Source organism: Pseudophryne corroboree, chromosome 6, assembly GCF_028390025.1.
Source record: "Pseudophryne corroboree isolate aPseCor3 chromosome 6, aPseCor3.hap2, whole genome shotgun sequence".
In the NCBI taxonomy this organism is placed as follows: Eukaryota; Metazoa; Chordata; class Amphibia; order Anura; family Myobatrachidae; genus Pseudophryne; species Pseudophryne corroboree.
The window spans coordinates 173,393,377-173,406,218 of record NC_086449.1 but is presented as its reverse complement, the minus strand read 5'-3'; the positions used below and the strand labels follow the sequence as shown (position 1 = coordinate 173,406,218).

Here is a 12,842-nt window from a genome sequence, read left to right as displayed (position 1 = left end):
TATGTAGAGGTGAATGGAAGTCTGCCATAATTGTTTCCACATTGCGTGAACAGAACTAAATGCGTACTTCTGCCAGTGTGCAGCATTGTACGGATGGGTTTTTGAAATAGGACACCCCATCCACACGAGTGGTTTGATACCAGTCAACATCATCAGTGCGCATTTGGTCCTCCCCTATCCTTGGCACAAATTTTATGTTTGAAGACAGGCATATAATTATTAGGGCCGTAATTAGGGATGTGTGAGCTGTGCCGTCACACAGGGCAATATGTGTTGATGGGTGCCTGGATGGGCACCCTACAGCCTGGAGCAATACTTCAGTGCAGCTGTAAGCACCCTGAATCCAATGGAGCTTCCCGTAGCAACCTAAGGTGCAGAGCTCCACTAACCAGATCCAATGGCCCCACCCCTATGTGTGACATCATGACATCACTAGTTTAAGGGGCAACACAGGATACGCTGATGCCCTGTTACGCAGCTGATAATTATCTTCAGGTCAGCTCTGTAATGCCTGCAATTCGGCCAACATGCTCTCACTGAACATTATCAATATAGCAAAAAAAGAGTTAAGGGTAATGATAGCCACAGGAGCTCCAAAATAACATATGTAGTCACACATATAAAAGCAAGGTGTTATTTGCTTAAATTATATAAGTCCCTTTTAGTGGGTGTGAATCAATGTGGAGTATGTCTTCACTTCAGAAGAAATATTGGAGGATCCTCATTCAATATGACCACATCCTTACTGTACTCCTCCTGTTCAGTTGTTCCAGGGTACAATACAATCCTTTAGTATGTATGTACTGTATCTCAGACAAAATATAAAGGCATGTACATAGTGTAATTCTTTTTTTTTTTAATTAAGCGATAAAAGATTAGAAAACAAATGCAAGATGTATTCAAGCACAAATTGACACAAAGACATACTCCACATTGATTCACACCCACTAAAGGGGACATATATCATTTAAGGAAATAACACCTTGCTTTTATATGTGTGACTGACTACATATGTTATTTTGGAGCGCCTGTGGTTATTACCCTTAACTCTTTTTTTGCTATATTGATCTTGTTGGAGGAGTGAAGGGAACTACTCAAAAGGGTTTTTGTTCCTTTGGCTGTTTGCATGTGCACAAAGAGGTACCATCATTGTTCTTAAAAAGTGTCGAACAGTATCTCACTGAACATTACCGGGTGGTATTCAGTTTGCCGGCTGTTGGGATCCCGTCACTCAGTATACCGTATCGTGGCGAGCGCAGCGAGCCCGCAAGGGGCTCATTTGCGCTTGCCCCGCTGTCGCCATGCCGGCAGTCATGATCCTGGCGCCGGTGTGCTGGCCGCCGGCAAACCATATTACACCCAACATTACCTATTTGAGAACGCCCTGTTACAGCCTAGGTATTATGTCCCTTCAGTTTCAATCAGAGATGTGACTGAATTGTGTATGGCTCTGCTTAACTCATACATACATAGCTTTGGTGCATGTGCAGTGTGAATATATTCAAGATACACTCTGCAAATGTGTGTACAGTCAACTCCGCACAGGCCTTACAACTCTACAATAAATTTTCAATAACAAACCCAGACATCTATATGAACCAGAGTTTAGTTAGGCAATAAAACTCATCCTACACTTCCCTTAAGGTCCTAAACAAGGTTAAGGAACAGATTCATATTTTCCTGGGAATATTAAAGAACATCTATTTCCTGCATAAAGTAAAGGCAGCAATCTTGAGTATTGCACCAATCAATATCCATCAGTATACATCCATTTGGATGGCCCTTCAGGGGCTCTGGAGTTATTTGGCCTGGAGGGAGAATATCAGCTCTCTACCGGAAACCTGCAGCATATGTCCTAGTTAATGGTTCCCACTCTGCCCCTTTCAGTAACCTGCATGGACTCATAAGGCCCTTTCACCTTTCACTGTTCCACATATAATGGAAGCTCTGGTTAGCAGATTTCACAAAACCGTGATATACAGTATATAACAGAAATTAAAAGGAGGGCTTCATGTACCGACTGGCCAGGAAAACTTCCTAGGGGGAGATGAACTAAGCCTTGGAGTGTGATAAACTGGAGGGAGATAAAGTAACAATCAATAAGCTTCTGTCATTTTTCAGACACAGCCTGTAACATTGTAGCTAGGAGTTGAATGGCTGGTAGTTTATCTCTCTCCAAAGCTTAGCACATAGCGCACCCCCACCCCACTCCACCCCATTTCCCCATCCCTCTAGAGGGGTGTAGTATGGTATGCCGGCGGCCGGGCTCCCGGCGACCAGCATACCGGCGCCGGGAGCCCGACCGCCGGCATACCGACAGCGTGGCGAGCGCAAATGAGCCCCTTGTGGGCTCTCTGCGCTCGCCAGGCTGCAGGCACAGTGGCGCGTTACGTGCGCCACACTATTTATTCTCCCTCCAGGGGGGTCGTGGACCCCCACGAGGGAGAATATCTGTCGGTATGCCGGCTGTCGGGATTCCGGTGCCGGTATACTGTGCACCGGGATCCCGACAGTCGGCAACCTGAAGACCACCCCCTCTAGAGAACAGGTCTCAGACTATGCAATTGAATGAAACATTATGCATATTTTGTCTAATACTGCACAGGAGTATGGTGTACTCTCTACACTGTATTGCTGTGATTAATGTGGTGCATTATCGGGATCCGGTCAAGATGCCGCCGGCCGGAATCCCGGCGGTCGAAATACCGACGCCGGAATCCCGACCGCCACAATCCCGACATATTCTCCCTCCGTGGGTGTCCACGACACCCATAGAGGGAGAATATAATAGTGTGCCGAGCGTAGCGAGGCACCGTGCCCGCAGCGTGGCGAGCGAAGCGAGCCCGCAAGGGGCTGCGTTCCGCTCGCCACCCCTGTCGGGATTGTGTGGTCGGGATTCCGGCGTCGGTATTTCGACCGCCGGGATTCCGACCAGCGGCATTTAGTACTGATCCCGCATTATCATGCATGCACTAGCAGTATATATATATATATATATATATATATAAAACAAGTTATGGTAAAAACTTACCTTTGTTAAAACTCTTTCTGCGAGGTACACTGGGCTCCACAGGGATTGGACAATGGGGTGTAGGGTAGGATCTTGATCCGAGGCACCAACAAGCTCAAAGCTTTGACTGTTCCCAGAATGCACAGCGCCGCCTCCTATATCACCCCGCCTCCCACCACAGGAGCTAAGTTTTTAGTTATCCAGCCCAATGCAGTAGCAGGAAAAGAGACGACGACAGTTAATAGCCACATACACCACACTCTCACGACAAGAGAAGTGTCAGCGGCTAATGCCATACCAACCCAAAGAAGCTAAGAGCGTCAGGGTGGGCGCCCTGTGGAGCCCAGTGTACCTCGCAGAAAGTTTTAACAAAGGTAAGTTCTTACCATAAAACTTGTTTTCTGCTGCGGGGTACACTGGGCTCCACAAGGATTGGACAATGATGGACAAGGATGTCCTAAAGCAGTTCCTTATGGGAGGGGACGCAGTGTAGCGGGCACAAGAACCCGGCGTCCAAAGGAAGCATCCTGGGAAGCGGCAGTATTGAAGGCATAAAACCTTATGAACATGTTCCCGGAAGACCACGTAGCCGCCTTGAACAATTATTCAAGGGTCGCACCACTTTGGGCCGCCCAAGAAGGTCGAATGGGCCTTAATGTGAACAGAAGCAGAGAGACCAGCCTTCACATAAGCATGTGCAATCACCATTTAAATCCATCTGGCCAGGGTCTGCTTGTGAGCAGGCCAGCCACGTTTGTGAAATCCAAATAAAACAAAGAGAGAATCAGATTTTCGGAAAGAAGCAGTTCTCTTCACATAGATACCGCCTGTACCACATCCAAAGACCGCTCTTTGGGAGACAAATCAGGAGAGACAAAGGCCGGAACCACAATCTCCTGATTAAGGTGAAACGAAGAAACCACCTTAGGTAAATATCCGGGACGAGTCCTAAGAACCGCCCGATCACGGTGAAAAATCAGATATGGGGAACTACAAGACAAGGCACCCAGATCCGACACTCTTCTAGCAGAGGCAATAGCCAGCAAGAACACCACCTTAAGGGAAAGCCACTTAAGGTCAGCTGAACTGAGGGGTTCAAACGGAGGCTCCTGCAACGCCTCCAAAACCACCGACAAGTCCCAAGGAGCCACAGGCAGGATATAGGGAGGTTGGCTACGCAACACGCCCTGAGTGAAAGTATGAACATCAGGCAAAGTCGCAATTTTTCTCTGAAACCACACCAACAAGGCAGAAATATGAACCTTTAGGGAGGCCAGACGCAGGCCCAACTCTAGGCCTTGCTGCAGAAAAGCCAAAAGCTTGGCTGTACTAAACTTGGAAGAGTCATAATTGTTAGGTGCGCACCAAACAAAGTAGGAATGCCTATGGTAAATCAGAGCAGAAGCCGGTTTCCGGGCCCACAACATAGGCCCTCATTCCGAGTCGTTCGCTCGTTCTTTTTTTTCGCATCGCAGTGAAAATCAGCTTAGAGCGCATGCGCAATGTTCGCACTGCGACTGCGCTAAGTAATTCTGCTATGAAGAAAGGATTTTTACTCACGGCTTTTTGTTCGCACCGGCGAACGTAGTGTGATTGACAGGAAATGGGTGTTACTGGGCGGAAACACGGCGTTTTATGGGCGTGTGGCTGAAAACGCTACCGTTTCCGGAAAAAACGCAGGAGTGGCCGGAGAAACGGGGGAGTGTCTGGGCGAACGCTGGGAGTGTTTGTGACGTCAAACCAGGAACGACAAGCACTGAACTGATCGCACAGGCAGAGTAAGTCTGGAGCTACTCTAAAACTGCTAAGTTTTTTTTGTTCGCAATATTGCGTAAACTTCGTTCGCACTTTTAAGATGCTAAGATACACTCCCAGTAGGCGTAGACTAAGCGTGTGTAACTCTGCTAAATTCGCCTTGCGACCGATCAACTCGGAATGACGGCCATAGTTTTAATGACCTCTTCAGAAAAACCCTTAGCCCTCAAGACGGAAGCTTCAATAGCCACGCCATCAAAGACAGCCGGGCTAGGTCCTGGTAGACACAGGGGCCCTGAACGAGGAGGTCTGGGCATTGTGGAAGTAGAATTGGACGCTCTGACGATAGGCCCTGCAGGTCTGAGAACCAGTGCCGTCTGGGCCACGCTGGAGCTATGAGAAGCAGATTTCCTTTTTTTTGATTGAACTTCCGAATTACCGTGGGCAGGAGTGACACCGGAGGGAACACATACGGCAGCCAAAACCTCCACGGCACCGCCAGCGCATCCACGAATGCTGCTTGAGGATCCCTTGTCCTTGCTCTGAAGATCGGAACCTTGTGATTGTGTCGAGACGCCATCAGATCCACGTTTGAAAGACCCCACTTTTCCACGAGGAGTTGAAACACTTCTGAAAAGGAGGCCCCACTTGCCGGCATGCACGTCCTGACGACTGAGAAAGTCCGCTTCCCAATTCAGGACTCCCGGAATGAATATTGCCGATATGACCGGTAGATGGAGTTCTGCCCAACGTAGAATCCGTGAGACTTCCTTCATTGCCAAACGGCTTTGAGTGCAGCCTTGATGATTTATGTAAGCTACTGTGGTGGCGTTGTCCGACTGTACTTGAACAGGACGGTTCTGAATTAAATGCTGGGCCAGGTTCAACGCATTGAAGACCGCCCGCAATTCCAGAATGTTTATCGAGAGGAGAAATTCCTCCTTGGTCCACCGACCCTGAAGGGAGTGTTGCTCCAGCACCGCGCCCCAACCTCTTAGACTGGCATCTGTCGTCAACAGGACCCAGTTGGATATCCAGAAGGGACGACCCCTGCACAGTTGTTGGTCCCGGAGCCACCAGTGTAGCGACAGACGGACCTCCGGAGTCAAAAAGATCATTTGAGACCTGATCCGGTGAGGCAAGCTGTCCCACTTGGCTAGAATCAGCCTCTGGAGGGGGCGAGAATGGAATTGAGCATACTCCACCATGTCGAATGCTGATACCATTAGGCCCAGCACCTGCATTGCCGAATGTATCGACACTTGCGGACGAGAAAGGAAGCAACAAATCCTGTCCTGAATCTTCAGGACTTTCTCCTGAGACAAGAACAACCTCTGGTTGTGAGTGTCCAGCAACGCTCCCAGGTGCACCATGCTCTGAGCAGGGACCAGGGAGGATTTCTTCCAGTTGATGAGCCACCCGTGGGCTTGTAGAAACCGGACCGTCATATCCAGATGACGCAGGAGAAGATCTGGGGAATTTGCTAGGATTAACAAGTCATCCAGATACGGCAGTATCCTGACCCCTTGACGGCGGAGTACCACTGTCATCACCGCCATAACTTTGGTGAAGACTCGCGGAGCCATTGTTAAACCAAAAGGTAATGCCCGAAACTGATAATGTAGGTTGCCAATAACGAACCTCAGGTATTGTTGATGTGACACTGCTATAGGAATATGCAGGTAAGCATTCTGTATGTCCAGGGAGACCATGTAGTCCCCAGGTTCCAAGGTCAGAACTACAGAGCGAAGGGTTTCCATACGGAACTTGGAAACCTTCACAAACCTGTTCAATGCCTTGAGGTTGAGCATGGGCCGGGAGGACCCATTCGGTTTCGGGACTAGAAACAGCGGAGAATAGTACCCCCGGCCCCTCTGAGCAAGAGGCACCTGTACGACGACTCCTGTATCCAGGAGGGTCCGTACCACCGAGTGTAGAGTTTTTGCCTTTGTCTGGTCCAAAGGGACGTCTGTCTGGCAAAATCGATGAGGGGGGGGTCGGTATTTGAAGGCTATGGCGTAACCTCGAGTGATGACTTCCCGTACCCAGGCATCTGAAGTGGTCTTCAACCATTCCTGGGTTTACCCTAGAAGCCGGCCCCCCCACCCTGGGATCCCCGACATGCGGCAGGCTTATCGGTCTTGTCAGCTGGCTGACGGGCAGCCCAGGCTCTTTTGGGCTTCGGCTTACCAGGTTTGGAAGTGCGGGCCTGCTTATGGTACGCCTGACCTTTGCTTTACCTGAAGGACGAAAGGGGCGAAAGGACGTACCTTTTGACTTCGACACAGAAGGAGCGGTATTAGGCAGACAGGCAGTTTTGGCAGTAGCCAAGTCAGCCACAATCTTATTTAAGTCCTCCCCAATCAAAATATCTCCCTTGAAAGGGAGTACCTCCAGGGTTTTTCTAGAGTCCAGATCCACAGACCAGGATCTCAGCCACAATATCCGGCGAGCCAGGACTGACGTAGTAGAGGCCTTGGCTGCTAGGATACTGGCATCAGAAGCCGCCTCGTTAATATATCGAGAAGCTGTGACAATATATGACAAGCATTGTCTAGCATGGTCAGAAGAGATTTCAGCTTCTAACTCCAAGGCCCATGCTTCAATAGCCTCTGCAGCCCATGTAGCTGCAATAGTGGGCCTTTGTGCAGCACCCGTGAGGGTGTAAATCGCTTTCAGACAACCCTCCACACGTTTATCCGTAGGCTCTTTTAGAAATGTGATGGTAGTGAGTGTGACAGGTAGAGCTGAGGAAACCACCATCCTAGCAACATGTGAGTCCACTGGAGGAGGCGTTTCCCAATTCTTAGACAGCTCTGGCACGAGGGGATAGCGAGCCAGCATCTTCTTTTGAGGCACAAACTTCGTACCCGGGTTTTCCCAGGGTTCCTGACGTATATCCACTAGGTGGTCAGAGTAAGGTAAAACTTGCTTAACCACCTTCTGACGCTTGAACCTATCTGGTTTCTTAGGAGGGACGGATGGCTCGGGATCATCCGTAATCTGCAGAATTAACTTAATAGCCTCCAAAAGATCAGGAACATCCACATGTGAACTACCCTCCCCATCAGCCGTAACTGAATCAGAACCTGAGGGGTCAGTATATGTGCCGTCTTCATCAGACGAGGTGTCAGTGACAGCAGTGGATTGTGAGGAGAGAAGCGCTCGCTTAGAGGACCTCTTGGACTTAGGCGAGCGTTGGTCAGACTTTTTAGTAGTCGAGGACTAGTTCAACTTCTTTAATTGAGCAGATAAATAGTCCGCCCACGGCGGGTTAGCTGCAGGGACCACATACGGTTGTACCGGCATTGGGGGTCCCATAGGGGGAGTTAGTTTATGAACTAGCGTATGCAGAAGCGTGGAAAAAGCGGCCCACGGTGGGTCAGTATGTGCCTCCGTTGCCACAGTCCCACTGGGGGGCAAGGAGCTCCCAGAACCAGAGCCCACAGCTGCTATATTCTCCTCATATGGCCCCGTGGCGTCAGCAACACCGGCAGTGTGTTCAGCCCCAGAACCGTTACCCTCAGAAGCAGACATGATATAACTTGCAGTATGAGGTTAACATTAACAGTACAATTATCAGCAGCACAATACCTCTAAACCCAAACCCCTGCGCAGTGTAGTCAGCACTAGCAGAGATAAAGGAGAGATATGGTGACTAAATCACAGAGAAAAATACGTAATACAGTATATCTTTGTGAAAATCCTATATTAGATAACACCTGATGCACCAAGCCCCCTCAGGTTATGGAATATAGGGATAGCAGGTTGAGTGAAAGACACGAAATGGACACCACTCAGCTATCAAATGCACACACAAAAAGTCAGTTTGTACAATGCAGAGGTTATTACTGACAATACTGCACTGAACTAGCTTACACAGCTGTATAACAATAGATATAACAGTAAACAGTAAGAACTGGATGTATATCACAGGATAATTGTACTATAAAACCCTGACTAAGTGCACTCTTTCTTAAATAACACCGAATAAAAAGGCAGGTAGAATACTTAAGTGTCATGTAAAGGCACAGCGCTGACCAGTGGCGGAACTAGCGAGCGGTGGGCCCAGGTGCGACAAAATGCTTTGGGCCCCCCATCCCATCCAAGTCCACCCCCTCACCACTGGAGAGGATCTGGTGAGGGGGACCTGCTCAGGGCCAGAGAAATGGATACCTAGCAACAGTGCCGTAACTAGACATTTTAGCACTGTGTGCAAGAAACGGCATCGGAGCCCCACCCCTGCATGCAAAACAGGGGCAGTGCTCGCGTAAAAATACATAGTAGCGTGGCTTTGTGGGGAAGGGGTGTGGCCACAAAATAATACCAATTCATAAAACGGTGCACAGTAGTCTCCATTATTCAAATTACGCCGCACAGTAGCACCACTACACCAGGTAGAGACTCTTTTACACCTTACGGCGGACAGATTCCTCTTTTTACACATTACGGCAGACAGCGTCCCCCTTTTTACACATAACGGCAGACAGCGTCCCCCTGTTACACATAACGGCAGACAGCGTGCCCCTGTTACACATAACGGCAGACAGCGTGCCCCTGTTACACATAACGGCAGACAGCGTGCCCTTGTTACACATAACGGCAGACAGCGTGCCCTTGTTACACATAACGGCAGACAGCGTGCCCTTGTTACACATAACGGCAGACAGCGTGCCCTTGTTACACATAACGGCAGACAGCGTGCCCTTGTTACACATAACGGCAGACAGAGTGCCCTTGTTACACATAACGGCAGACAGCGTGCCCTTGTTACACATAACGGCAGACAGCATGCCCTTGTTACACATAACGGCAGACAGCGTGCCCTTGTTAAACATAGCGGCAGACAGCGTGCCCTTGTTAAACATAGCGGCAGACAGCGTGCCCTTTTTACACATTACGGCAGGCAGATTCCCCCTTTTTACACATTGCGGCAAGCAGATTCCCCCTTTTTACACATTGCGGCAAGCAGATTCCCCCTTTTTACACATTGTGGCAGACAGTCCCCCTTTTTGTAGAAAGAAAGAAAAGAAAAGAAAGAAAGAATTATACTTACCCTCTCCGCTGGCTCAGGCTCCTCGGTGCAGCTTCTGGTCACTCACGATTCCCGGGCAGGAGAGAAGGAGGAGGAGGGAGGTGGAGAAGGGAGCCGCAGCAGCGCTGTGTTATTGGCGGAGGCGCTGCTGCTGCTGCCCCTCTGCTTCACTATAGGCTGTTCTCGTAAGACAGCCTATAGTGAAGCAGAGGGCCAGCAGCAGCAGCGCCTCAACCAGTAACAAAGCGCTGCTGTGGCTCCCTCCTCCTCCTTCTCCCCCGTACCGCTGCTACTCTCCTTTCTTGTCCGGGCGGCTGTGTGCTGCGGGCAGCGGTTGCCCGCAGCACACAGCGGCATGTAATGAGTCAGTTTGACTCATTACATGCTTTGGGCCCCTGGACAGAGGCGGGCCCCAGTGCAACGCACTGGTTGCACTGGCGGTAGTTCCGCCTCTGGCGCTGACAACCAGGCGGCTTTACATAGGAGGATTTGCCCAAGCAGTCCCAGGAACAGTGAGCTGAGGGATAATGGCGCCGCAGACGCTGACAGGGAGTGAGGAAAAGACAGATATGCAGCTCCAAGGCGGGTACACTTGCTAGAAATGGCACTCTGGGGCTGGGGGAGGGACATCAGGTCTAAGCCTTATCCCCTCTGCTGGCAAAACCACCGGGTACTGTGGGCGATATTAAAATCGGTTTTAAGAGAAAATCTGACCTGCGCCCATGCCCTGGTGATCTAGTGGGATCGCCTGTATCCACCGCCAGCGCGCGCGGCCCGCCTCCTACGGACCGCGCCGGCACGCGATAAAGACCGGGTCCCGTGAGCGGGACCCACTTACCACCTCCCAAAGCGCGCCCACGCGATCCTGGAGAGCCCCAGCCGTGTGTGCCTAACGTGAAGTAAACTGGAGCCTCCGCTGTAGGTACCCAGCAACCAGGGCTCGGGAGTGTACAGCGCCGCTGGGAAGAGCTGGAGCTGCAGCAGAGAATGTCAGAAGACATTTACCCCTGCTGCTGCCCTTGAAGTCTTCACTTTTTACCTCATAAAAAGCTGTTCTTAGGGCTGCCTGGAGCAGCCCCTCTGTTAAGTGCCTGCTTACTGCAGCCCCAACTGACAAACTGAGCTCCTGTGCTGGGAGGCGGGGTTATAGAGGAGGCGGCGCTGTGCATTCTGGGAACAGTCAAAGCTTTGAGCCTATAGGTGCCTCGGATCAAGATCCTACTCTACACCTCATTGTCCAGACTTGTGGAGCCCAATGTACCCCGCAGCAGAAAAGCTTTTCTTAGGGCTGCCTGGAGCAGCCCCTCTGTTCAGTGCCTGCTTACTGCAGCACCAACTTACAAAACTGAGCTCCTGTGCTGGGAGGTGGGGGGGATATAGGAGGCGGCGCTGTGCATTTTGGGAACAGTCAAAGCTTTGAGCCTGTTGGTGCCTCGGATCAAGATCCTACTCTACACCCCGTTGTCCAATCCCTGTGGAGCCCAGTGTACCCCGCATCAGAAAAAGATATAGATATCTCAAGGGGCCCAGATCTAATGGTTAGACAAACTAATGTGGTGGCTGGACACACCCTCTCTGGAGACTGGCCACACCTCTAAGCACGGTTCCCTACCGCTGCATTTCCCTGATGGGACCTTCATGCCCCAGTCCGACACTGGATGAGGTGATCCAGGTGTGACGCACAAGATGCTGCTCACAGGTAATGCACAGAGACGTGTGTGTGTGGGTGTTTTGATGAACAAGACAAATAAAAATGGCTGCCGTGTTTATCACTAAGTATAGTATAGACAGGACAAATTAATACTGCACCACACTATATGCATACAGAATGACACCATTATAAATACATGTTCAGTTAAAAATGGCATTACCAGTCATACATATATATTAGATAAAAAAAGAGCGACAAACACGACTCACTGTCGCCCCCATCAGGCACACTGCTAGTAGCAACTGAGCCGACATATCTGCCACCAACTTCACCATGGAGACAGTTGAGGTCAGCCAGTACTAGTGTGTGTCATGACATCACAGATCCCATGACTCAGCTACAGGTGACTGAGCTACTGGAGATCATGTGACAGCTGGAGGGAGACTGCAAGCAGACCTGCTATACTACCTTCTTGGTGCGCCAACGGGATTCCATCAGAAACTGTGTGTGACCCAGTAAAAATGAAACATGCATCCAATGCCCCTTCCTCTTCAACTGCACATGAAAAACTGAATTGTGGATTAATTATACCATAACCTCAATAAAAGACAATATATTTATTAATACAGGTTGAGTATCCCTTATCCAAAATGCTTGGGACCAGAGGTATTTTGGATATGGGATTTTTCCGTATTTTGGAATAATTGCATACTATAATGAGATATCATGGTGCTGGGACCTAAATCTAAGCACAGAATGCATTTATGTTTCATATACACCTTATACACACAGCCTGAAGGTCATTTTAGACAATATTTTTTATAACTTTGTGCATTAAACAAAGTGTGTCTACATTCACACAATTCATTTATGTTTCATATACACCTTATACACACAGCCTGAAGGTCATTTAATACAATATTTTTAATAACTTTGTGTATTAAATAGAGATGAGCGGGTTCGGTTTCTCTGAATCCGAACCCGCCAGAACTTCATGTTTTTTTTCACGGGTCCGAGCGACTCGGATCTTCCCGCCTTGCTCGGTTAACCCGAGCGCGCCCGAACGTCATCATGACACTGTCGGATTCTCGCGAGGCTCGGATTCTATCGCGAGACTCGGATTCTATATAAGGAGCCGCGCGTCGCCGCCATTTTCACACGTGCATTGAGATTGATAGGGAGAGGACGTGGCTGGCGTCCTCTCCGTTTAGAATTAGAATAGATTAGAGAGACACTTGATTTACTAATTTTGGGGAGCATTAGGAGTACTCAGTAGTGTACAGTGCAGAGTTTTGCTGATAGTGACCAGTGACCACCACTTTTATTTATAATCCGTTCTCTGCCTGAAAAAAGCGATACACAGCACACAGTGACTCAGTCACATACCATAT

The 12,842-nt window shown here is 49.5% G+C and overlaps 1 protein-coding gene across 4 annotated transcripts in view; it reads right to left on the bottom strand.

Moving 5' to 3' along the window:
* LOC134936845 (disintegrin and metalloproteinase domain-containing protein 9-like) overlaps positions 1-11,801 on the bottom strand; it is a 211,728-nt gene extending 199,927 nt beyond the window's left edge. For all 4 annotated transcript variants that reach the window (XM_063932126.1, XM_063932127.1, XM_063932128.1 and 1 more), the window contains exon 1: positions 11,721-11,801. In XM_063932126.1, the coding sequence (XP_063788196.1) occupies positions 11,721-11,786 (66 nt within the window). In that variant the 5' untranslated portion in view covers positions 11,787-11,801. The remainder of the gene's footprint in view (positions 1-11,720) is intronic.
* Positions 11,802-12,842: the final 1,041 nt, after the last annotated feature.